The sequence below is a fragment of the Aquarana catesbeiana genome, linkage group LG13 (assembly GCF_042186555.1).
Source record: "Aquarana catesbeiana isolate 2022-GZ linkage group LG13, ASM4218655v1, whole genome shotgun sequence".
Taxonomy (NCBI): domain Eukaryota; kingdom Metazoa; phylum Chordata; class Amphibia; order Anura; family Ranidae; genus Aquarana; species Aquarana catesbeiana.
In genome coordinates, this window is record NC_133336.1 from 185,273,642 (window position 1) to 185,301,424 (window position 27,783).

The 27,783-nt window shown below is 45.2% G+C and overlaps 1 protein-coding gene across 1 annotated transcript in view; it reads right to left on the reverse strand.

Moving 5' to 3' along the window:
• Nucleotides 1-8,903, reverse strand: part of HORMAD1 (HORMA domain containing 1) — a 106,008-nt gene extending 97,105 nt beyond the window's left edge. Inside the window, exon 1 of the mRNA XM_073609642.1 lies at nucleotides 8,846-8,903. Coding sequence (XP_073465743.1) covers nucleotides 8,846-8,881 — 36 coding nt within the window. The 5' untranslated portion in view covers nucleotides 8,882-8,903. The remainder of the gene's footprint in view (nucleotides 1-8,845) is intronic.
• Between the last annotated feature and the right edge of the window lie 18,880 nt (nucleotides 8,904-27,783).

Genomic DNA, 27,783 nt, shown 5'->3' on the forward strand with positions numbered 1-27,783 from the left:
CTACGGTCGCCGGAGCATTGCGCATGCGTAAGATCGAGAGGTGCATGCTGGTTACCCAGCATGCACCTTTCGATATGTTATCCAGGAGGAGGTTGCGAGTGGGCTTCATATGCCCACACTCATCATGGCAACAGTCAGAAGAGGATCAGATAAATCGTAAGTAAAAAAAAAAAAAAAAAATAGGATTACTATCCATTAGCATATAGTTTATTTGTATTATTAATGCAGTGGGAGGGGATGCCTGTAAAAAAAAAAAAAAAAAAAAGATTTGGTGGCCAGAATTTCGCTTTAATGCATTCTATGCATTAAAGGGGTTATAAAGGTTCGTTTTTTTTTTAATTAAATAACAAACATGTCATACTTACCTCCACTGTGCAGTTCGTTTTGCACAGAGTGGCCCCGATCCACTGTCTCAGCTCCTCCCCGCAAGAGCTAACCCCCCTCTGGGAAGCGCTCTCCCAAGGGGGTTAGCTTGCGGGCGCGCTCCCGTGTGATACAGTCGGCGGCCATAGCCGCCAAGTATATCACTCGGCCCCGCCCCCCGGGTCATTGATTTGATTCACAGCCCACAGGAGCTGGGGGAAAGCAACGCGGGATCGCACACACGGAGATTCAGGTAAGTAAAACGGGGGCTCGGGCGGGGGGGGTGGCGGCGGAGAGTGCAAGGTGTTTTTTCATCTTAATGCATAGGATGCATTAAGGTGAAAAAACACAAAGCTTTACAAGGTGAAAAAGCTCCTGTGATGCAGCAGCCCCAGCAGAGCCCCCCTTTTACTTACCTGAACCCGATCTTTCCAGCAATGGGGATGAGCGCACCAGCTCCAGCCGCTGTTTCGGGTCCTGATTAGATAGATTGATAGCAGCACAACCATTGGCTCCCACAGCTGTCAATCAAATCCAATGACCTGGAAGCCAGGGAGCGAGACCGAGTCCTGCTGTCTGTGTCAATGGACACAACAGCAGGACACAGGAGCGCGCCCGCACGAGTGCCCCGAGGGGAGTGGTTCTCCAATGGGGCACTCGAGAAGAGGAGGAGCCAGGAGCGCCGCTGAGGGACACCAGAAGAGGAGGATCGGGGCCACTCTGTGCAAAACCAACTGCACAGAGAAGGTAAGTATAACATGTTTGTTATTTGTTTTTTAAAAGGGAACCTTTACATATCCTTTAACTAATGGCGGGTACACATGGGAAGATTTTTGTCGTTCAATCCAGTGGGCTGAACAAAAATAAATCACAGATCTCCCTGCTTAGCTATTGTGTTCTGACAGGGGGACTGATCCCCCCACCAGCCATTGGCTGTGAGTGCTGATCAGATGCTGATTTTCCAGCATGCCCATTCGACAGAAGCCAATCACGAGGCTGGCTTATGTCGGACGAGGAGCTGTACACACAGGCTGAAAGTCGGCCGGTTCCTTCCTGATAGTTTTTGGAGGAATTTCAGCCCGTGTGTACCCCGCTTTAAACTGGAGCACATCTGGTGCAGCTGTGCCAATCACCCAATCAGTTTCTAGCTTCAGCTTGTTCAATTAAGCTTTGACAATAAGCCCTCGTTCACATTGGGGCGATTTGACAGGTAAAATAGCATGACAAGTCGCAGCCTATTGCCGGCAATGACTTTGCGGCTCTGCAGAAGTGGTTCATACACTACTTTTGGTGATTTCAGGGTGTGACTTTAATAGACATCTATGCATGAAGCCGCATAGATGTCTTTAACCACTTCAGCCCCGGAAGATTTGGCTGCTGAATGACCAGGTCATTTTTTGCAATTCGGCACTGCGTCGCTTTAACTGACAATCGCACGGTCGTGCGACGCTGAACCCAAACAAAATTGACGTCTTTTTTTCCCACAAATAGAGCTTTCTTTTGGTGGTATTTGATCGCCTCTGCGGTTTTTATTTTTTTGCGCTATAAACAAAAAAAGAGCGACAATTTTGAAAAAAAAGTAATATTTTGTACCTTTTGCTATAATAAATATCCCCGTTTTTTTTTTTTTTTAAAAAGCTATGTTTTCTCAGTTTAGGCCGATATGTATCCTTCTACATATTTTTGGTAAAAAAAAAAAAAATTAAATTAAAAAAAAATGGCAATAAATATATTGATTGGTTTGCGCAAAAATTATAGTGTATACGAAATAGGGGATAGATTTATAGCATCTTTATTATTATTTTTTTTACTAGTAATGGCGGCGATCTGCGATTTTTATCAGGACTGCGACATTATGGTGGACACATCGGACACTTTTGATACATTTGGGACCACTGGCATTTATATAGCGATCAGTGCTATAAAAATGCACTGATTACTGTAAAAATGTCACATGCAGGGGAGGGGTTAACACTAGGGGGCGATCAAGGGGTTAACTGTGTTCCCTGTGTGTGTTTCTAACTGTAGGGGGAGGGGACTGACCTAGAGGAAATTACAGATTGTGATTCCTAGCTATTATGAACTCACCATCTGTCTCTCCTCACAGAACAGGGATTTGTATGTTTACACACACACACTTCCCTGTTCTGCCTCTTGTGTCCGCGATCACTCGTGGCCGGCGGTTATCGCAACCATCGGCCACGAGCATCGGCACCCCCCCAGTGCAGCGGGCACACTCCTCTGGCGGCGCAAGCGTGCCTGCTATCCCGATCCTGCGAGCCGACATATAGCTATGACCCACTAATTCGGGGTACTTTGTCGCAGTAAGTGGGCTTAGCACTATATGACCATATAGTGTGACCAAACCCCCGTATTTTTTGAATATGTTCAGGTGTTCAGGTGTTTTTAACTAGCCCTGCAGGAAATGTCATTCTTGTATGTGTGCGCTGTAAATTATTTTGTACTGTTTATAGGTCTTACAGCAGCACCATCTTGAATTTAAATGCATTGTATGGTGTGCCCCCCAAATATGTTCTTGTATAGCTTTGAGGGTTCGCGGGATCGTGCCGACCTGCTGCAGCATAATGACGGCGGCTGGTCGGCAAGGGGTTAAAGTCGTACCTGAAGTCACACTGACATGCAACTTTGAAATTGTGCGATTTTAGATGAAGTCGCACGATTTCAAAGCTGCATTCAATGTAAAACGAGGGCTAAAACTTGGATGGGAATTGGTTACTATGCACAACTGGGCTAGAATCTGTGCGCTCCAGTTTTAGTAAATCCCCCCCCCCCCCCCCCATAGTAACTGCTTGTAATCAAATGCCAGCTTTGTGAATGAGTTCATGCATAAATTATAGAATTCTCCAGAAAGCTGGAACAAGGGTACAGACTACAAGCCCCCTGTTATTGTTAGTTATCAATCACTGACAACCCACCCATCATAAGGAATAGTCAGAACAAGAAGCATTACATGCCACACAGTACCGGGTGACTGACACACAGAACTCTAAAGCCTCGTACACACGATCGGACTTCCATCGGACTTTTCTATGGATTTTTGTCCGAAGGAGCGTTGGCCATGAACTTGTTCTGCATACACACGGCAGAACATTTTCAGCCAACTTTCACCAAATCACGTGGTTTTTCAGATCTTTACCGCCACCCTTTGGGCAACTTCTGCTATTGTTGGCTGACGTTTAGCATTGGTTCTGAGCATGCGTGTTTATACTTTGGACTTTAAGCCGATGGACTTGTGTACACACGATCGGATCCTCTATCGGACATTTGTTGTCGAAAAGTTTGATAGTATGCGAACATTTGTCCGTTGAAAAACCAACAACAATTGTCCGATGGAGCATACAGGACAGATTGTCCGATAAAACAGGTCCGTCGGACCGTTGTTGTCGAAAAGTCGCATGTATGGGCCTTTAGGATGCTCTCAGACTGATGTGGTGTTATTTGACTGCACTGCGGGAGCAATGCAATGTACCTGTAGGATTGGCCGGTTAGTGGTCCTGCAGTTTTGGTGCACTTTTTTGAAAATGTACCAAAGATGCAGCATGCAGTAATTTTGGTGCGCTTTCAGAAAGCACAACAAACCTACAGGAGCTAATAGAACTCAATGCGAAAGCTGCACTAACCCTCACTGAACCCACAGGTACATTGTACTGCTCCCGCAGTGCGGCCCGACAGCACCACATCAGTCTGAGACCATCCTAATATGTATTTATTAAAACCAGAACTCCGAGCATCAAGATACACATACAACATGTGTATGCTAAGTGTATTTTCTAATGCTGTTCAGCCAGATCTGCGGCTCTGCATAGACCTGCAGGTAACAACACGGTTTCTTGGTTCAGTTTTGCAGTTTCCTTGATGACTTTCCACCTTTAGGGCCCATTCACACAATATGTGATGGTCAGCGTTGCCCAATGGGGTCCCAACACTGAGGCAAAGCAATTTACTTTATATCCTATTGTTTCAGTTCACACCAATGCGTTGCATTCGTCTGTGCTGAAAAAAGGTAGAACAGGATGCATTTTTTTTGCAGTGCATGGTGTTGCAATACACTACACTGCAACGCACTGCATCATGCTGTCATGTATAAGGTTGAATAAAATGCCATTTTGTGACAACATATTAGGGCAGGTTCACGCCACAAAAACGCACTCCAGATCTGTTCCCGGTGCGTTTTTGATGAGTTTCCAGATGCATTCCAGGTGCTTTTGTTTCCTTCTTTTTTTCCTGTTTTTTTTTTCCACTGTACTGGAGTCCAGAGCGTTTTTTATTTTATTTATTTCAGGTACTTACCGTATATACTCAAGTATAAGCTGACCCGAATATAAGCCAAGGCACCTAATTTTACCACAAAAAACTGGGGGCTCGATTATAAGCCGAGGGTGAGAAATGCGCAGCTACTGTAAGGGGAAAAGAGGGTCAACAATGCCCATTTGCAGCCTCACTGTGCCCATTTGCAGCCATAGGTCCCCCGAACTTTAGTTAAGGGTTCCTAGATGCCCCCTAGCTGCAGCCAAAATTTGGGGTCTCTGAACCCAAAGGGTCCCGAAATGACATTGCTGCAGATGGACACAGTTAACTGACTTTGGGGCACCGTATCTCGGGGCCTTGGTGCTAGGAACCCCAAACTTGGTGTGCAAACCCAGTGGAACTAGCACTACAACAGTTCCTTGGCACTAAGTGGCCCCGAGATACGGTGCCCCAAAGTCAGTTTGGAAAATGTCAAGCACTTTTCTGCAGCAGAGAATTACATTTTCCGAACCGAATTTAGGGCCCCGTATGTCGGGGCCACTTGGTGCTAGGAACCCCAGCTTTGGATATGTTGTAGTGCTAGTTTGCACACCAAATTTGGGGTTCCTAGCACCAAGTTGCCCCGAGATACGGGGCCCCAAATTCAGTTTGGAAAATGTCATTCTCTGGTGCAGAAAAGTGCTTGACTCGAGTATAAGCCGAGGGGGGCATTTTCAGCACAGAAAAATGTGCTGAAAAACTCGGCTTATATTCGAATACATACGGTATATAGCACTGTCAATTTACACAGCGCTTTGAACATTCACATCAGTCCCTGCCCTCAAGGAACTTACAATCTAAGGTCCCTAACAAATTCGTACATACTAGGGACAATTTAGACAGGATCCGATTAACCTACCAGCATGTCTTTGGAGTGTGGGAGGAAACCGGAGTACCCGGAGGAAACCCACGCAGGCACAGGAAGAACATGCAAACTCCGGGCAGATGGTGTTGTGGTCGGGATTAGAACCAACGACCCTTTTTGCTGCTATGCATTTTTGATGTGTTCCAGTGCATTCCGGTGCATTTTTCATGTGTTTTACCGCATTCCAGTGCAGGAAAAATGCAGTATGTTCTACTTTTTTTTTTCTGGAACTGAAAAGCCCTGGAACTGCAAGCACTGGTGTGAACTATGTCATTGGAAACCATATAACCTACTTTCCATGCTTTTTTGATGCAGAAAAAAAAAAACCGCACTGGACTGCATGTGGTGCGAACTGGCCCTTTAGGCTGGGTTCACACCATTGCGAATTGGATGCAAATTCGCCGCATCCAGTTTGCAATAGCAGGAGATTTTGACCGACTCTCTATGGAGCCGGTTCACATATCTCCGCAGCAGGTCTGGTGCGTTTTTTGCACAAAAACTCTGTGCGTCTTTTGGTCTGTTTTAGGTCAGAATTTAGCCCAAAATTCGGGACGTCAGACCACCGAAGGAAAGGTAAGTATCATGAAGTTTATGAAGAAAAGGGAAGATTGGACACACACCATGGAAAGTCAACAAAGATGTTTTTGCTGTGAAGAAGCACGAGTTATCCGCGTGAAACCGGTCTACCAATGTTCCTGTAATGTCCTGTTTACGCCCTTTGGCGCTTTGAAAATAAAGCAAGTATTAGACTGAAGTTCTTCTTTCCATGGTGTGCAACCAATCTTCCTTTTTCTTCAATTACTAGTGACGGTGATGAGCCGGGGCCAGCACCCACGAGGAATTCTTTATCCACAGTCTGAGCCGTGTTACACTCTTTCTGTATCATGAAGTTTAGTTCCATTTAAAGGGGTTGTAAACCTTCGTGTTTTTTCACCTTAATGTATCCTATGCATTAAGGTGAAAAAACACTTTGCGGTCACCGGCCCTCCAGCCCCCCCCCCGTTTTACTTACCTGAGCCCCGGATTTCTGTTGGTGCGTCCCCGTCGTTACTCTCTCCACGGGTTCCCGGCTCTTGATTGGATAGATTGATAGCAGCGCAACCATTGGCTCCTGCTGCTGTAAATCGAATCCAATGACGCGGGCGCCGGGGGGCGGGGCCGAGTTCTGCATTCATCCTCTATGGACGCTGAATGCTGGATTCAGGGGCGCGCCCGTAAGGTAACTCCCTCGGGAGAGCGCTTCTCTAAGGGGGTTATCTAATGCGGGAAGGAGCCGCAAGAGCCGCCAAGAAAATCCAGAAATGGATGTTCAGGGCCACTCGGTGCAAAACGAGCTGCACAGTGGAGGCAAGTATGACATGTTTGTTATTTAAAAAAAATAAAAAACGATCCTTTAGTATCACTTTGAAGGAGACAGCATTGCAGGGGACACATATTATCACCACACTTCCTGCAAGTGCATATTTGCATCCTGAATGCTCTAGGCTTAGGGGCCCTTAAAGCGAACCTTTTCAACTTTACATCTATTAAATATTCTGCTCTTCTTGTTTTAACTTTGGATAGTAAAACATGTTTTTCTGCCAGTAAATACCTTATTCTGCCCACTTCCTGTTTCTTGTCTGGTAAAAAGCCTAGGGGTGTGACATCATGTGCAGCTCTCTCACTCACTCTTGTGAGAGTTTGCCAGGAAGGGCTGGGAGATTTTCCCAAAAAAAAATCTGTGATTTTCTTTAAAAAAACTTGATTCACGATTCGAATCGAGTTTTTTTTTTTTTTGGACACCGCGCCGGTCTCGAGATGCTGGGGGCAGGAGTTTTTAGGCGAGGCCGCGGCTTTCGGCCTAGACCGTGGCATCCGGCCTCACGGACTAGGCCGAAGCCACGGCCTCGCCTAAAAATTCCTGCCCGCAGCTCCTCAGGACCGGCGCGGTGGGAAAAAAAAAAATCTAAAAAGATCGATTTGCTTAAATTTTGAATCAATTTGACCGCTTAACTCGATTCAAGATTTAAATCGATTTTCTCCCCAGCCCTACAGGAAGGGAGGGGGGATGAGTAATAAGAGGGCCAATGAGAGCTGCAGAGCTGGAGGTGTGTCTCTGTGTGTCTGTGTAAATCCAGGAAGTGAACAGACAGCAGCTTCAGCTTCCCACAGGTAAAATGGCTGCAGCCAGACTCAGTGGAGGAAGATTTCTGCAGCATATTTGGCAAGTACAGAATCACAGTCTATATAAAATAATATGCAAAGTGGTTGGAGGGAAGCTTCAGAATGGCAAAGATATTATTATTACAAATTATGTGAGCAGACTGCAGTTCCTCTTTACCCACTTGCTGACAGCTGCACGCAGATATACATCGGCACAATGGCAGTGGTGGGCAAACAGGCGTACCTGTACGTCCCCTTCAATTGGCGGGGCTAGCAGGTGCGCGCCGCATAGAGCGTGACAAAGCATTTTCTGTTCTGCTTAGTGACATGGCAGAGATCACTGCTCCCTGTCATCGAGGGTAGTGATCGCTGTCATGTCAGTGGTAGCCCATCCTCCCCACAGTTAGAATCACTCCCTAGGACACACTTAACCCCTTCATCGCCCCCTAGTGTTTAACCCCTTCCCTGCCAGTGTCATTTACACAATAATCAATGCATTTTTATAGCACTGATCACTGTATAAATGACAATGGTTCCAAAATAGTGTCAAAAGTGTCCGATGTGTCCGCCATAATGTCGTAGTCCCGATAAAAATCGCAGATCGCCGCCATTACTAATAAAAAAAAAAAATTAATAATAAAAATGCCATAAATCTATCCCCTATTTTGTAGACGCTATAACTTTTGAGCAAACCAATCAATATGGGCTTATTGCGATTTTTTTTACCAAAAATATGTAGAAGAATGTATATCGGCCTAAACTGAGGAAAAAAAATATTTTTTTATATATTTTGGGGGATAGTTATTATAGCAAAAAGTAAAAAATATTGCGTTTTTTTTTTTCAAAATTGTCGCTCTTTTTTTGTTTATAGTGCAAAAAATAAAAACCGCAGAGGTGATCAAATAGCTCCAAAAGAAAGCTCTATTTGTGGGGAAAAAAGGACGCCAATTTCGTTTGGGTGCAACATCGCACAACTGCGCAATTGTCAGTTAAAGTGACGCAGTGCCGAATCGCAAAAAAGTGCTCTGGTCAGGAAGGGGGTAAAATCTTCCAGGGCTGAAGCGGTTAAGGCTCTCAGGATCCATTCTGTGTCTTTTTTCCAACACAATAAACCTAAATTATCCCAAAGAAAAACTTGTGACTGAAAAACAGCGTGTATACCTTTACCTTCACATTACTTCGCTGGATCTGGGCGGTCGCCATTGCCAATTTATCTTCTCAACCTGAAATTCAAAACACCTCATTTACAATGTCCTTCAAAGTCAAATAAATAGCTAAACATGTTAGTAACTTTTAGTCCACTAATTAGGGATTGATTGTAGCACCATATATTTGCTGCCGGTGAATCTTCCTGCTGTGTGTGTTTTAAGTGACAATAAATGATTCCCCACAAGTGAATGTTTGATGAAAGTCACTTTCACTGCTTTATAAATACGCCCAATAAGTGCATTTAATTTAAATTATAGGTATAGCCCAAACTTTGGTGAGGAGTAACTACAAGTCCCATCACGCCTCTGCCTGTGGGAGTCATGCTTGTAACTGTCAGCCTTGCAATGCCTCATGGGACTTGTAGTTTTGCAACAGCTGGAGGGCCGCCAGTTTGAGACCCCTGAGTTAAATCCTCTGTCTGTCTCACTGCTGGGGATGTTCAGCTCTCTGTCTCCTCGGGTCTCCATTATCACTGTGTCTTGGAAAATCCAAGCGATATGACCCCAATCACACTGCCGCGCTGCTTTATCACACACATTAGAGAAGTACAGACAAAGCTGTTTTTTATACCCTGTACACACGGGCGGACTTTTCGGCAACAAAGGTCCGACAGTCTTTCCGACGGACTTTCGAACAAACGGACTTGGCTACACACGATCACGCCAAAGTCCGACGGATTCGTATGTGATGACGTACACCGGACTAAAATAAGGAAGTTGATAGCCAGTAGCCAATAGCTGCCATAGCCCCGGTTTACGTCCGTCGGACTAGCATACAGACAAGCGGATTTTTCGGTATTAACTGGGTCCGGTGGAGTTCCGACGTAAAGATTTGAAACTTGTTCCAAATCTAGAGTCCGTCTGCTTTTTGACAGAAACAGTCCACTGAAGGTCTGGTGAAGGTCCGATGAAGCCCACACACGGTCGGATTGTCCACCGGATTCAGTCCGTCGGACCAGTCCGGTTGTGTGTACAGGGCATTAGGTTCTAAATGCAGAGATTTGGATGTTCTGTCTATGGGGAGTCATGTCACCTTCTCTCCTTCCTTCCATTGTTCTGCATTCCAGCGACCAATCACTGAGCCAGAACACTCACATGGGGACAAGAAGGGGGACGCGGGGACGGGGCCAAGTCCTGCTGTCTGTGTTAATAGACGCAGCAGCAGGACTCAGGAGCACACCCGCATGAGTTCCCCCATGAAAAGTGGCTCTCCATGGGGGGCACTCGAGAACAGGAGCCAGGAGCGCCGCTGAGGGACCCCAGAAGAGGAGGACTGGAGCCACTCTGTGCAAAACCAACTGCACAGAAGAGGTGAGTATTTTACTTACTTTACTTCCTGTTTATATACTACCAAAAAAAAAGTTCTATTTGTGTGAAAAAAAAAATTTCATTTGGGTACAGTGTTGTATGACCGAGCAATTGTCATTCAAAATGTGACAGCACTGAAAGCTGAAAATTGGTCTGGGCAGGAGGGGGGATTTCTGCAGGACTGTCCCAGGATTTGATTAACATTTCCGGGTCCCACAGACAGGCAGACGGAACCCACATACTGCCTGCATCAGCATCAGAAACAGCAGCTTGGGATACCAATTGATATCCCCCATTGATATCGATATAAGGGGTGGGAGAGGGAATTTAACCCCATTGATATGAATAAGGGAGGGGGGGATTTAAACCTATTGGGGCTAAGAGCCCATTCACACAGCGCAGCTTTGGGAGGCAACTTGGACACGACTTGAGTATGAATCACAGCGCGACTTGGGGCAACTTCAGCGCGACTTACAACACGACTTGAAGTCACCTCCAGGATAGGGAACTGAACATACCAGGATCTTAGGTCTGGTATGGATGTTAAGGGAAACCCCCTATGCCGATGACGTGGGGTCCCCACCAAAAATCCATACCAGACCCTTATCTGAGCACGCAGCCCGGCCGGTCAGGAAAGGGGGTGGGGATGAGCGAGCGCCCCCCCCCCCTGAACCGTACCAGGCCGCATGCCCTCAACATAGGGAGGGTGGGGGCTTTGGGGAAGGGGGGCGCCCTACGGCCCCCCCACCCCAAAACACCTTGTTCCCATGTGAATGAGGACAAGGCCCTCTTTCTGACAAGCCTAGCCCTTGGTTGTCAGGGTCTGCGGGCGGGGGGGCTTATCGGAATAAGGGGGCCCCCAGATCCCGGCCCACCACCCTATGTGAATGAGTATGGGGTACATCGTACCCCTACCCATTCACCTGGGGGAAAAAAAGTGTCAATAAAAAACACACTACACAGGTTTTTAAAGTAATTTATTAGGCAGCTCAGGGGTCTTCTACCAACCTCGGGGGTCTCTTCCGACTTCTCCGCTCTCTCCGGCTCTTCTCCTGGTGTCCCATCATGCCCCGGGACTGTGACGTCATAAGTGGCGGGGTCACCGGGTGACATCACCAGCCCATGTTGAGGGCATGCGGCCTGGTACAATTCAGGGGAGGGGGGGGGCGCTCACTCGTCCCCACCCCCTTTCCTGGCCGGGCTGCGGTCGGGCTGCGTGCTCGGATAAGGGTCTGCTATGGATTTTGGGGGGACCCCCACGCGTTTTTTTCGGCATAGGGGGTTCCTCTTAAAATACATACCAGACCTGGTATGCTCTTGGAGGGGAACCCATGCCATTTTTTTATTTCAAATTTGGCGTGGAGTTCCCCCTCATGAATCAACAAACACATGTCAGTATTGCTTGTCGCTCATTGGGAAAGGAAAAAACACATTTTTCCTTTCCCGATGAGCGAGCCAGCTCAGTACTGGCATATCGCGGTCACTCTTCCTGGGTACATTCTTTTCTTTTTCCTGTAAAGTTGCCTCACTATGAACAGGGATCCGACTTGGAGGCGACTTCCATTGAAATCAATGGGTACAAGTCAGAAGAAGTCGGATTGAAATAGTACAGGAACCTTTTCTGAAGTCGGAGCGACTGCAGTAGTGTGCATTAAGACGGATCCATTCACTTACATTGATTTTTTCATGTAGAGCGACTTGAGGCAACCAAAGTTGCCCCTATGTGAATGGAGTCTAAGGGGAAAGGGAAGAGGATATAATCCCAATAATAACAATGTAAGTACTAAGGGATGGGGGTGGGAACTTAACTCTATTGATACGGATACAGGGTGGGGGAGGGGATTTAACCCCATTGATACCAATAAGGAATGGGGGAGGGTATTTAACCCCACTGATACCAATGTAAGCACTAAGGGATAGGGGTGGGGATTTAACCCCATTGATATCAATACGGAATCTGGGAAGGGAATTTAACCCCACTGATATCAGTAACTGAATGGGAGGGAGGGAGATTTAATCCCATTGATACCAATGTAAGTAGTAAGGAGTGGGGGGGGGGATTTAACCCTATTGATACCAACAAGGAATGATATTACAACCTATTGGGGCTAAGGGATGGGGGATTTAACCCCACTGATACCAATAAGGGATAGGGGAGGGGATTTAACGACATTGATATCAATACGGAATCAGGGAAGGGAATTTAACCCCACTGATACAAGTAATTGAATGGGAGGGAGGGGGATTTATTCCCATTGATATCAATGTAAGTAGTAAGGGGGGAGGTTTAACCCTAATGATATCAACAAGGAATTGGATTACAACCTACTGGGGCTAAGGGATGGGGGATTTAACCCCATTGATACCAATAAGGGATGGGAGAGGGGATTTAACCCCACTGATACCATTAACTGAATAGGAGGGAGGGGGATTTAAAGCGGAAGTAAACCCATCCATTTACCAGTTTCAAAAAATATGAATTCCCGGCACATTCCCGGAAATGTAACACTCTCATTGGTTGTGCTCTCAACCAAACTGTCAAACCATCCAATGGCTGGTGTCATAATTGATCACATGTGCAGCATCATGGCAGTTGCAGATTAAACAGAGGCAAAGATGGCAGCTTCCTTGGCTGAAAACGATAGGGGGGTTTACCTCCACTTTAATCCCATTGATACCAATGTAAGTTCTAAGGAGTGGGGGGGGGGGGGGATTTAACCCCACTGATACCAATAAGGGATGGGGGGGGATTTAATCCCATTAAAGTGGTTGTATACCCCCAATGCGGAAGTTGTTCCTATAGGTGAGCCTATAATAAGGATTACCTATAGGCACTGTAAATATCTAACGTGTGCCGTTTAGGAGATATTTACCTTGTAGTGCGCTGATGATGTCATCGGCGCATGCGCTGTGAAGAGACGAACTTCCGTGCCGTTTCTTCACTAGCGAGTGCCATCACATGACTCCGGTCAGTCACAGAGCCAGAGTCCGCGGCCCCAGAAGGAAGAGGGGTGAAGATGGATGCGGCCTGCAGCGGGGACGGCGTGGGCTTCGTTTGCAGGTAAGTGCCACATAATGGGCTAGTAATGTCCTAATGGCTAGTGATGCGATGGGATTAAATAGGGGTAAAAATTGGGGTAATAATTCCCCTCATGACTACCGTTGTTAGGCACACAGTTACCCCCTTTGATTGCCCCTCGATGTTATCCCCTTCCCAGTCAGTGTCAGTGTACTGTAATATCACTGTATTGGGGTCACTAGTGATGTCAGTAAGACCCCTTTCACACTGGGGCAGTGCGGGCGTTAGCGGTAAAGCAACGCTAGTTTTAGCGGCGCTTCACTGCTGTTATGGCGGCGCTATTTGGTCACTAGTGGGGCGCTAGCAGCCGAAGAAAGTCCTGCAATCGCACCGCAACAGTGTGACAGCACTCGGCCTTTCACACTGGGGGGGGTTTGATAGGTGCTTTTCAGGCGATATTTTTGGCACTAAAATGCCTGAAAATCGCCTCAATGTGAAAGGGGTCTTAGTGACCCTCCCAGATAGTGTCAGTTAGCACCAGATTACCCTACATACTACCACAGTCCCACTATAAGGCTTAATGTACACGGGACGATTTTTAACCTCTCCTGAACGATTTAACTTGACAGCTAGTAACCGACGTTTGAAAACGCTCGTTGTGCCGTGTTTACATGCCGTGTTTGCGTCTAGAAGAGTTTTTTACATTGAAAATCAGACATGTGCAATTCGTTTCGCAACGAATCAAAATTCGGCCGAATTTTGCATCTTTCGGACATTTGACTGTACCCAAATGTCTGAAGAAAAAAGTAACGAATTTCAATTAATATGAAAGAAATGATAGTGAAAATAACGACTGACCTTGACATGATTCGTTAATTCATTATGAAACAAAAGGTCAACTCAGACTCAGCCGCCTGACAATTTGTGCTTAATGCATTGCAATGAAACCGTTCTAATAGGAGCGACTCTAATCGAATCGATATACACAAGGCTGGTGCGAGGAATTTTGACACCCTAGGCAAAACCTCATTTTGCCCCCCCCGCCTCCACCCCTGACTCCACCCCCTTTGCCCTGGACATGTATAACCATTATGCTTTTACTTTGCAGGGGGAACCCATCAGTGTTTACTTCCCCTTTAATACCGATATAAGTAGTAAGGGGTGGGGGGGAGGGGAGGGACCTCTCTCTGTACCTGACTTGTGCTCTCTTATGTCTCCAACAAGACAATAGCAGTCAGGAGTCCCAACTGAAGGTGATAACTGTATATATATATCTATACATACTACAGCATTCTAAGTAATCCCCCCTCACAGTCTCAGGTCATTATATTATTATGATTATACAGGATTTATATAGCGCCAACAGTTTACGCAGCGCTTTACAACATTAGGGCAGACAATACAAGTACAATACAATTCAATACAGGAGGAATCAGAGGGCCCTGCTCGTTAGAGCTTACAATCTAGGAGGGAGGGTCAAGTTATACAAAAGAGTAATAGCTGTGGGGGATGAGCTAATGGAGAAAATAGTGCAGTTGTTACATGGAGGCAGGATAGGCTTCTCTGAAGAGGAAAGTTTTGAGGGATCGCCTAAAAGTGGATCAATTTGGAGACAGTCTGACAGATTGGGGTAGGGAATTCCAGAGGATGGGCGAGGCTCAGGAGAAGTCCTGGAGGCGGATATGGGAGGAGGTGATGAGGGAGCTAGAGAGCAGGAGGTCTTGGGAGGAACGGAGATGGCGATTAGGCTGGTATTTTGAGACTAGGTTAGTGATGTAGCTGGGGGCAGAGTTGTGGAAGGCTTTGTAACTTATTGTTAGTATATTGAATTTAATTCGTTGGGTGAGTGGTAGCCAATGGAGGGATTGGCAGAGAGGGGTAGCAGACACTGATCGGTTTGTAAGGTGGATGAGTCTGGCAGCCGCATTCATGATGGACTGAAGGGGGATAGTCTGTTTAAAGGTAAGCCAATGAGGAGTGAGTTGCAGTAGTTGAGGCGAGAGATAACCAGGGAGTGAATCAGGAGCTTTGTGGTTTCATTGGTTAGAAAGGGACGTAGTTTAGAGATGTTGCGGAGGTTGAGGCGGCAAGCTTTGGAAAGTGATTGGATGTGGGGCCGAAAGGAGAGTTCAGAATCCAGGATAACACCTAGTACCCTGACATGTGGGGACGGGTGGATGGTTGTGCCATTGCTCTTGACAGACAAGTCAGGGGAAGAGGAACGTGGGGGAGGAAATATTATAAGCTCAGTTTTGGACAAGTTGAGTTTGAGGAAGTGGTGTGACATCCATACAGATATGTCGGTTAGTAAGTTAGTGATTATATGAGGGAGAAGGCCTTGTACCCTCCAATTACCTCAAACAATTCAAAATGGCGCCCAGCTCCGTCTGACAGGATGACCCCCGTGTCACGTGACTTTTTCTCCACCCCCCCCCCCCCTACAGCTAGGGTTGCCACCTTTTCATCAAGCCAAACCCAAACACTTAAGCAGCGCACGCCAGGTTTTTTTTGTTTTTTTTTGTAGTACAATAAATTAATTACCTCTGTACAAAGCAATGCACAGCAATGTTGTTATGTATATATACTGTACACAGATTTGTGATTAACTAACATTTCTAATCATATGGAATTAATCACAAGAGTTCCCCCTTTACATCAACAGAGTCCACAGAGTTCCCCTTCACATCTGAATCAACAGGATTTGTTCCCCTTTACATTTGATTCTGCAGGAGAGGAGTGTGGAGGGTATGATGGGGGCATTATGTACAGGAGAGGAGTGCAGAGGGCATGATGAGGGCAGTATGTACAGGAGAGGAGTGCGGAGGGTATGATGAGGGCAGTATGTACAGGAGAGGAGTGTGGAGGGTATGATGAGGGCAGTATGTACAGGAGAGGAGTGCGTAGGGGATGATAGGGGGTAGTATGTACAGGAGAGGAGTGCGGAGGGTATGATGGGGGCAGTATGTACGGGAGAGGAGTGCGGAGGGCATGATGGGGGCAGTATGTACGGGAGAGGAGTGTGGAGGGCATGATGGGGGCAGTATGTACGGGAGAGGAGTGTGGAGGGCATGATGGGGGCAGTATGTACGGGAGAGGAGTGCGGAGGGCATGATGGGGGCAGTATGTACGGGAGAGGAGTGCGGAGGGCATGATGGGGGCAGTATGTACGGGAGAGGAGTGTGGAGGGCATGATGGGGGCAGTATGTACGGGAGAGGAGTGTGGAGGGCATGATGGGGGCAGTATGTACGGGAGAGGAATGTGGAGGGCATGATGGGGGCAGTATGTACGGGGGAGGAGTGTGGAGGGCATGATGGGGGCAGTATGTATGGGGGAGGAGTGCGGAGGGCATGATGGGGGCAGTATGTACGGGAGAGGAGTGTGGAGGGCATGATGGGGGCAGTATGTACGGGGGGAGGAGTGTGGAGGGTATGATGGGGGCAGTATGTACGGGGGAGGAGTGCGGGGGGCATGATGGGGGCAGTATGTACGGGGGGGAGGAGTGTGGAGGGTATGATGGGGGCAGTATGTACGGGACAGGAGTGTGAAGGGCATGATGGGGGCAGTATGTACGGGGGAGAATGTGGAGGGCATGATGGGGGCAGTATGTACGGGGGGGAGGAGTGTGGAGGGCATGATGGGGGCAGTATGTACGGGAGAGGAGTGTGGAGGGCATGATGGGGGCAGTATGTACGGGGGAGGAGTGTGGAGGGCATGATGGGGGCAGTATGTACGGGGGAGGAGTGTGGAGGGCATGATGGGGGCAGTATGTACGGGGGAGGAGTGTGGAGGGTATGATGGGGGCAGTATGTATGGGGGAGGAGTGTGGAGGGCATGATGGGGGCAGTATGTACGGGGGAGGAGTGTGGAGGGTATGATGGGGGCAGTATGTACGGGGGAGGAGTGTGGAGGGTATGATGGGGGCAGTATGTATGGGGGAGGAGTGTGGAGGGCATGATGGGGGCAGTATGTACGGGGGAGGAGTGTGGAGGGTATGATGGGGACAGTATGCAGAGGCATTTCTTGCAGTGTCTGTGGGGTGACTATGGAATGATGTCCCTCAGGAAGGAGCTCTGAGTGATGTCTGTCAGCTGGATGTATGAAGAGATCTGGGGGGATGTAAGCTGTGGGGGGGGGGGGATTGGGGGCTGAGAAGGGGTCAGATGGTGATGTCTATAATCTAATATATACAGCAATAGATCATACAGCAGTACTATTGAATGAAAACAATCTGATATAAGCTGTAAGTAGATATCTATATAATCAGCCCCCAGCACTCTGTATGTACAGATGATGTGAAGGTAATTGATGACCATCCATATAACCCATGTTATCCAGGCTCTGAGTCTGTACTATCAGAGGTGTACACTCATCACACATACACAGGAATGGTCGGACATTACTTCACATTATGTGGTGATTGGGGGATGTTTGTATAGATAGACATGTGTGCTGATTAGGAGATATCTGTCAGGTTTGATCTCCCCTCCCCCATACACTAATTATCTCCTCTGATTCTCCTGTCACCTGAACCCTTCACTGCATCACCTGCAGAACAAAATACTCCTAAACTTTGCAGCTTTCCTTCCTAGGAGACTTTTCTCAGATAATAAAACCTCAGCTCACCTCCTCCCTGCATGTAATGTGAGCAGCGGCCAGCCTGACAGGAGCTACACTGAGCTCCACCCCTCGATTCTCTCAGCACAGCACACTGGTGATTGGAGGAGGAGGGGAAGCTGTTCTGTTATCACACTGGTGATTGGAGGAGGGGGGAAGCTGTTCTGTTATCACACTGGTGATTGGAGGAGGGGGAAGTTGTTCTGTTATCACACTGGTGATTGGAGGAGGGGGGAAGCTGTTCTGTTATCACACTGGTGATTGGAGGAGGGGGAAGTTGTTCTGTTACCACACTGTCAGGACTACATGATATTATAAAATAAAGTAAAAATTCACCTCATGACTTCCGTTTTTAGGCACACAGTTACCCCCTTTGGTTGCCCCTCAATGTTACCCCCTTCCCAGTCAGTGTCAGTGTACTGTATTATCACTGTATAGTGGTCACCAATGATGTCAGTAAGACCCCTTTCACACTGGGGCGGTGTGGGCGTTAGTGGTAAAGCGCCGCTAGTTTTTGCGGCACTTCCCCGATGTTATAGCGGCGCTATTCGGTCATTAGCGGGGCGCTTTTAACCCCCCCGCCAGCAGCCGAAGAAAGTCCTGCAAGCGCGCCGCATGGCCTTTCACACTGGGGGGGCTGGATAGGCGCTTTTCAGGCGAAATTTTTGGCACTAAAACGCCTGAAAAGCTCCTCGGTGTGAAAGCGGTCTTAGTGACCCTCCCAGATAGTTAGCACCAGATTGTCCGCCATACTACCACAGTCCCACTATAAGGCTTAATGTACACAGGACGTTTTTACAACCTCTCCTGAACGATTTAACTTGACAGCTATTAACCGACATTTAAAAACGTTTGTTGTGCCGTGTTTACATGCCGCATTTGCGTCTAGAAGCGTTTTTTACATTAAATATTGGACATGTGCTATTCGTTTCGTAATGAATTGAGATGCTGCCAAATTTTGCATCTTTCGGACATTCGACTGCACCCGAATGTCCGAAGAAAAAGATAACGCATTTCAACTGATAGGAAAGAAATGATAGCGAGAATAGTCACTGACCTCGGCATGATTCGTTATTTTGTTAAAGGTGTAATGAATTAAAAGGTCAGCTCAGACTTAGCCGCCTGACAAGTCGCGCTTAATGCATTGTAAACATGTGCGATTCGTTTCGTACGAATCGGAAATTCGTATGAATTTCCAGAAATTCGTACATTCGTGAGAATCCGAAATACGAATTTTTATGCATACAAATTTTGTACGAAATACGAAATTTCGTTTACGAACTTCGGATCCAAATTCCGTTACAACAGAATCGGACAAAATAAGAATTTCGTTAATTACGATTATCCGTGTAGCGCTGGTAGATTTACAATCTACCGCAGATTAGGTAAATTTAGTAATTTGGGTGTTAGGAAGGTTAAAAGTTCGCCTCTGTTCCAGCTTGGCTGACGTGTGTGCTTCCATGCTGACCGGTGGGTGTCGCTGTTACCACTGGTCAGTGTTGGAAAGGCAACGTGTCGAAGTGTATAGATGCTCCTCTGTCTCGGAGGCAAGCTCGGTGGAGGTGGTCTTCCGAGTTGCATTCTGGGAAGGGGGTATTTACGGGACAGACACCATGTTTTAGGGGTGTTTTACAGCCACCTGCTGGCCCTCCTGGCCGACAGGCATGCATTAAGGACCTACCTCGTGGTCCTCCGATCGGAAGGCCCACGATGCTGCGGCGCAGGGGTGGGTCCAGAGGCTTGTCTGGGGCCTACCACCGCGGCCGAGGAATGGTCCTGAGCTGTCGGTCCTGTGTGACGAAGCTGGACAACCGAGGAGATCCCAGGGGAGGACCCGTCTTGGAGAGATCACGCAGCGTGCTGGTCTATAGAGGGGCCTGGTGACTCGGTTGCAGGACGTATCCAAAAGAAGTAATTATACAGCATAGTGTCGCCGGTTCGGCTTAAAGGTTCAGGCACTGTGACTGACTGTTCACTGCAGAAGATCTGATACATCCTGTGGCAGAGGATCGTGCAGATTTACCCCCCCAAGTAAGTCTGTGGCAGAGACTTTAGATTCGTGCTGCGTACTGGCTGCTATACCGGTGAGAGAGGCCTATCCAGATGAGCAAAAGTGCGTCCCACAAGGGGAGCGCATTCCATCCAATTATCTGAAATCTACCGGGACATTTGTTGCTAAGATATTAGAAGAAGATATTTCGAGTTTCTCCTGAAAGTTTCCTTTTCCGCCTCTTTCCTGCTACTTCCTAAAAGTTTGACTGTTTAATAAAGCATTGAAAACGTACTGTTGGTGCGTGTGTCGTCCAGCAGTAAACTCAACGGAACCCTAGACCCGGTGCCGGTGAAACAGAGGGAAGCAAAGTGAAGGTAACAGACCTGCCTAAACCAGCAGCTCCACCGAGAGTTAGTGCTACATCCGTTATGATGAAGTTAAAAACCCCAGGAAATCAGCACAGCACAGGGATGGTGGGAGCCCCTCATAATGGACACAGCGGGTGTACACTCAGACCCGGGAACTGAGAACAGGGATGGTGGAAACCCCTCATAATGATAAATTCATCATAACGAACATTCGTAATTGTTACGAAAAGTTAACGAACCTAACGAAAATTCGTATTTAGTATGAATCCAAATTGAATTTCGGACACAAATTACAAAATACGAATTAATTCTAATATGAAACAGAACGGAACGAAACGAAACAAATTTATTGCCCGCTCACATGTCTAATGCATTGCAATGGAACCGTTCTAATAGGAGCGACTCAAGTCGCATCAAATCAATATACACAAGGCTGGTACAAGGATTTGTGACACCCCAGCCACTTCCGGACCGCCCACCATCGTTATACGTCGGTACTTTGAAGAGGAGTATCGTTGTTATGGCAGCAGCTAACTACCATAACCTCAGTATCCTCTCCTTCAGCGGCCGCTCCGCTTCAAGATAAAAGTGGTCTCTGCAACGGATTTACCGCAAGATTACTTACCCCCCTTCCCACTGCGCTCCGGTGCCCTCCGCCGCTTACCGGAGCCGTCGGCAGCGGCGATCGGATCCTTCTCCTGGTCTGACATGGAGACAAGTGAGGGGAAAATGGCCCCCACCCACCTCCATATCATTGCAGGGCAGAAGCGACGTCAAAACGTCACTTCCAGCCATAGCTCTTTTTTATTGTATTTTTAAGTGTTCTTGCATAGCAAGACCACTTACTGTTATCTCACATATATATTATTAAGTGTTCTTGCATAGCAAGACCACCTAGAAAAGGTACAATTTCTGGGGAAATTGTGAAAGTGTTCTTGCCTCTACAACTGGAGTGGGCGGAGTAACTGGGTGCAGTGGGCGGAGTAACTGTGAAAAGTGTTAAAAAGCTTAGTATTTTAAAAAGTATAAATAGTAGTAAAACAGTTGAAGTCCCATCATTAGCTGAAAGAGCTGAACATTTTTTTCAAAAATGATTTTTTTTTTCAAAAATTATTTTTTTTTTAATGATTTTTTTTTTTCAAAAATAATTTTATTTTCAAAAATGAATTTTTTTGGTTCAAAATTTTTTTTTTCTTTAAAATAAATTTTTTTTTTCAAAAATATTTTTTTTTTTTTTCAAAAATATTTTTTTTTTCTCAATAATATATTTTTTTTTTCAAAAATGAATTTTTTTTTTTTCAAAAATATTTTTTTTTTTTACATGGGGTGGTCATAATGTTTTGGCTGATCATGGGGTGGTCATAATGTTTTGGCTAATCAGGGGGTTGTCAGCTTTTGTCACCTCCCACTCTAGTTTTGAACATTTCGCCATTCATTCCTATGGGAAAAATTTCGTTGCAAAAACGTCATTTCCTGGACCATTCGGCGAAAAAAGTTCCACAAAGTAATAACACACCAATCGGGAACAATCCGCTCGTTTCGGTATATTACTTGTCTCTGTAGTGTAAAAACTGTGGGAGGAGTCTACAAGCATTATCAAGTCTAGCAGATGAAGTCACATGCATTTGGGGTGTCTCAGCATCTTGTGTTTACAACTACTGTTTCCTAGCAACGCTCATGCCCTGTTTATGCTTCCCAAATACTGCTTCATCAAATCTGCCCCATCAGAATTACTCCATCAAAACTGCCCCATCATATTCCTCTATTATAAATCAGTACATGGTGTGTCTGTCCCCTCCCCCGGGCTCTGTAATCAGCTGAGATGCTCCAGCAACCTCCCCCCCTGTGTATAACAGAAGCTTTGGTAACCATGGCAACAAAAACAAACACTAACAGTACACTCTGATTAATGGCTAAAATTTCCTGAAATGACCTCTAAACAAATGGCCGTATTTTAAAAACTATACATCCTACAGCGAAGATCTTTATATTGTGAGAATCACAAGACCCAGACCTAGATTTTGATGTATAGTATGTCTGTAAAAAATTAAAAATGAAGGCACAGTCGCAGTTTAGATATTGCCCTTCAAATTTGGAGGGGGCTAGAGTGTAGTTTCAATGAATGTCAATGGACGGCGTGAGTTACAAACAAATGGTCATATTGTGAAAACTATCAGGACTATGGCTTAGCCGTGGACATGTTTAGTGGCAGCAGGGATAGCTGAACGTTTTGATATAAGATTTGTGTAGGTGGGCTTGAAAATGAGGGAGTGGCGGCAGTTTAGAAATCATGTTCTGATTTTTCAGCTTTTGTCATCTCCCACTCTAGTTTCCCCATTCATTCCTATGGGACCAATTTCGCCGCAAAAATGACGATATTTCGTGAACCATTTGGCGAAACGTTCCACAAAGTAATAACACACCATTCGGGAACAATCCGCACGTTTCGGTATATTACTTGTCTATGTAGTGTAAAAACTGTGGGAGGAGTTAGGGTGGTAAATTTGGCTATAATAATAAGAATAATATATATGTGAGATAACAGTAAGTGGTCTTGCTATGCAAGAACACTTAATTGGAATGAATGGCGAAATGTTCAAAACTAGAGTGGGAAGTGACAAAAGCTGACCACCCCATGATCAGCCAAAACATTATGACCGCCCCATGTAAAAAAAAAAATAAATTTTGAAAAAAGTAAAAAAATAATTTTTGAAAAAAAAAAAATCATTTTTGAAAAAAAAAAAATATTTTTGAAAAAAAAATATTTTTGAAAAAAAAAAATTATTTTTGAAAAAAAAAAATTATTTTTGAAAAAAAAAATATTTTTGAAAAAAAAATTACTTTAAAAAAAAATGATTTTTGAAAAAAAATATATATTTGAAAAAAAAATTATTTTTGAAAAAAAAATTACTTTAAAAAAAAAATAATTTCGAAAAAAAAATTATTTTTGAAATAAAAAAATTCATTTTTGAAAAAAAAAATTACCTTTGAAAAAAAAAATTACTTTTGAAAAAAAAAATTCATTTTTGAAGAAAAAAAAATTCATTTTTGAAGAAAAAAAAATCATTTTTGAATAAAAAAATTACTTTTGAAAAAAATGTTCAGCTCTTTCAGCGAATGATGGAACTTTTTTACTACTATTTATACTTTTTAAAATATTAAGCTTTTTAACACTTTTCACAGTTACTCAAGCCACTCCACCCCACCCAGTTACTCCGCCCACTCCAGTTGTAGAGGCAAGAACACTTTCACAATTTCCCCAGAAATTGTAGCTTTTCTAGTAATGTAAATGAGATCTGAGGTCTTTTTGACCCCAGATCTCATATTTAAGAGGTCCTGTCATGCTTTGTTTCTATTACAAGGGATGTTTACATTTCTTGTAATAGGAATGGAAGTGACACAATTTTTTTAAAAAAAAGAACTGTGTAAAAATAAAAAATAAAAGGTCAAATAAATAAGATTTTTTTTTTTTTTTAAACGCACCCCGTCCCGCCGAGATCGTGTGCAGAAGCGAATGCATACATGAGTAGCGCCTGCATATGAAAACGGTGTTCAAACCACACATGTGAGGTATCGCCGCGATCGGTAGAGCGAGAGCAATAATTCTAGCCCTAGACCTCCTCTGTAACTCAAAACATGCAACCTGTAGAATTTTTTAAACCTTGCCTATGGAGATTTTTAAAAGTTTGTCGCCATTCCACGAGCGGGCGCAATTTTGAAGCATGACATGTTGGGTATCAATTTACTCGCTGTAACATTATCTTTCACAATATAAAAAAAAAAAAAATGGGCTAACTTTACTGCTGTCTTATTTTTTAATTCAAAAATGTGTATTTTTTCCAAAAAAAGTGTGCTTGTAAGACCGGTGCACAAATACGGTGTGACAAAAAGTATTGCAACGACCGCCATTTTATTCTCTAGGGTGTTAGAAAAAAATCTATATATAATGTTTGGGGGGTTATAAGTAATTTTCTAGCAAAAAAAATGTTTTTTAACTTGTAAACAACAAATGTCAGGCTCGGTTCTTAAGTGGCTAGGTAAAACCTAATTTTGCCCCCCCCCTTCGGCTCTACCCCTGACTCCACCCCTGACTCCACCCCCTTTGCCCTGTACTGTATTAGGGTCACTAGTGACGTCAGTAAGACCCCTTTCACACTGGGGAGATGTGGGCATTAGCGGTAAAACAACGCTAGTTTTAGCGGCAGGTCACCACTTTGTAGCGGCGCTATTCAGCGTTTTTAACCCTTCGCTAGCAGCAGAAGAAAGTCCTTCAAGCGCACCACCCCAGTGTGACAACACTCGGCCTTTCACATTGGGGGGGCTGGATAGGCGCTTTTCAGGTGCTATTTTTGGCACTAAAACGCCTGAAAAGCACCCCAGTGTGAAAGGGGTCTTAGTGACCCTCCCAGATAGTGTCGGTTAGCGCCAGATTGCCTGCCATACTGCCACAGTCCCACTATAAGGCTTAATGTACACGGGATGTTTTTTATCCTCTCCTGAACAATTTAATTTGACAGATAGAAGCCGTGTTTACATGCTGCATTTAGCCGCGTTTGCGTCTAGAAATGTTTTTTTACATTGAAAATTAAACATGTGCAATTAATTTAGTGACGAATTTTGCATCTTTCGGACATTCCAATGCATCCAAATGTCCGAAGAAAAAAAATAACGAATTTCAACTAATACAAAAGAAATGATAGCGAAAATAACGACTGACCTCGACATGATTCGTTAATTCATTAAAGGTGTAATGAAACAAAAGGTCAGCTCAGACATAGCCACCTGACAAGTCGCGCTTAATGCGCTGCAATGGAACCGTTCTAATAGGAGAAACTTGAGTCAAATCCACTCGATATACACAAGGCTGGTGCAAGGATTTTTGACATCCTAGGTAAAACCTAATTTTCCCGCCCCTCCCTGGCTCTACCCCTGACTCCACCTCCTTTGCCCTGGCCATGTATACCCCACCTTTTTAATGAAGCGTCCATCAAATGCAGCCTCACTATTGCCTATCAATGCAGTCTACTAGCACCCATCAATGCAGCCTACCAGTGCCCATCAATGCAGCCTACCAGTGTCCATCAATGAAGCCTCACTAGCGCCCATCAATGCAGCCTCACCAGCGCCCATCAATGCAGCCTACCAGCACCGATCAATGCATCCTCACTTGCACCCATCAATGCAACCTCACCAACGCCCATCAATGCAGCCTACCAGCGCCCATCAATGCATCCTCACTTGAACCCATCAATGCAGCCTCACTAGCACCCATCAATGCAGTCTACGAGCACCCATCAATGCAGTCTACGAACACCCATTAATGCAGCCTCACCAGTGACCATCAAATGCATCCTCTCCAGCGCCCATCAATGCAGCTTACCAGCGCCCATCAATGCTGCCTACCACTGCCCATCAATGCAGCCTACCAGTGCCCATCAATGAATTTTTGCTTGCTTACATTCATTTGGGAGTCGGAACACAGACACAATCCTCCGTCGCCGCTGCGCCTCTGACACTATGTGCGAACGGAGCGTCTGCCTGCTGATGCTGACACTTAGTTGCTTGCTGCAGAGAGAAGAGAGAGTAGGAACACCAGTGGCCGGGGGCCCTAGGCAGCAGTGCGCCCTAGGCGGCTGCCCAGTTTGCCTAGCGGTAGCACAGGCCCTGGATAGACATACAAAACTAATCGATTTAGGTATAACGAATATCAACACTCTACAGAAATAAGGAATTATCTGAAAATGAATGAAAGTAACAGAATGAATATAACCGAACGAAATTATGTATTTTACGAATGAAAACTAAAAGAAACTAAACGAAATTTTCCGTTATGCACAAGTCTATTGAAAATAGTCAAAATTTTTTTTCCATTTATAACAGATATGGAAAGGGGAAATTCAATGATGAGAGTTTAAATAAAAATAAAAATAATATATTAAGTACGTTACCGACTCAGCTTAATCCAGCCCAAATCGCATATTACTTACTGTTTAAAGAAACTTTAAAAAACTTGTTTCAAGGGGTTAAGCAGCGCAATCTTAAGTATTGTTTTCTGAGTCCACAGTAGAGTGTATTTCCGCCCTTACATTGAGCACTTCCTGTACTGTTAACCAAGCCTCCTTCTCAATCCAATGTTTTTATGGCAACCCTGTTCATAGCTGACTTGTTTTATTTCATAGTATTTACTTGTGCCGATTATCTAGTGTTTGCCTGTGTCAGTCTTATCAGCTTCAGCTGATAAGGATGCAGTAATCCTGTCCGATGCCCAAGTTTACAGTGCATGTGATGTCACATGGTCAGAAGGGGTGTAGTAGGAAGCTCTGAGTGATTATGCTGTCTTGTGGGATTTCAGTGTCCTGCCTTAGGAAGATCTGATAATAAAAAGACAAGTACACAGAGTGTGCCGTAAATCAGGGGAGATCTGGGCATGCTCAGTGAAGTCATTCTAAAGAACAAAAAGGATTACAACAATACTAAGCAAGTAAGGAGACATCTACAAGCAGTGGACACTAGGGTTTTTTATGTTGATTTACATGGGACAAAGTTATCGGGGAGAGTTTACAACCACTTTAAGAAGCCTTAATAGAATGCATACAGAGAAAATTAAACCAGACAGGTTTAATAAGGGGATTCACATGGAACACACACTGCGGAATAGGTTCAAAGTTTTATTGATACAAAAATCTTATGCTGGCCATACACTATCCGAAAAATCAGCCGAACCCATTTTCGAAAAACGAACATTCGGCCGAGAGAACAAACGATAGTGCCATCATGTAATGACCAATAAATCGTTCAGTGGACATAAATTAATCAATTTTTTGTTTGTTTTTTACATATACCTAGTGCAAACAGTTCGGACGGGAAGCACATTAACCTTTCAATTTATCGTTCGTTCAGCAGAAAATTTCCAAACTTGTCCTTCCTTTTTTCGGCTCAAAAATGTCCCAACGATTTTCGATTTTGTGCCCATTAACCACTAGCCGACCAGCGCACGACGATGTACTGTACGTCAGCACAATGGCACAGCTGGGCAAATGGGTGTACAGGTACGTCCCTTTTAAATTGTGGACGCGCGTGCATCGCGTACTCCGTGACCATGCCTGCGGGTCCTGCAGACTCAATGTCCGCCAGGGGCCCGCGATCGTGTCACGGAGCGGAAGAACGGGGAGATGCCTTAGTAAACAAGGCATTTCCCTGTACTGCCTATGATATTACAGGGATCTACTGCTCCCTGTGATCGGGAGCAGTGATCACTGTCATATCAGTGGTAGCCCATCCCCCCCACAGTTAGAATCACTCCCTAGGACACACTTAACCCCCTGATCGCCCCTTAGTGTTTAACCCTTTCCCTGCCAGTGTCATTTACACAGTAATAAGTGCATTTTTATAGCACTCATCGCTGTATAAATGCCAATGGTCCCAAAATTACTAATTAAAAAAAAATAATAATAAAAATGCCATAAAACTATCCCCTATTTTGTAGATGCTATAACTTTTGCACAAACCAATCAATATATGCTTATTGCGATTTTTTTTTACCAAAAATATGTAGAAGAATACATATCGGCCTAAACTGAGAAAGAAATTTGTT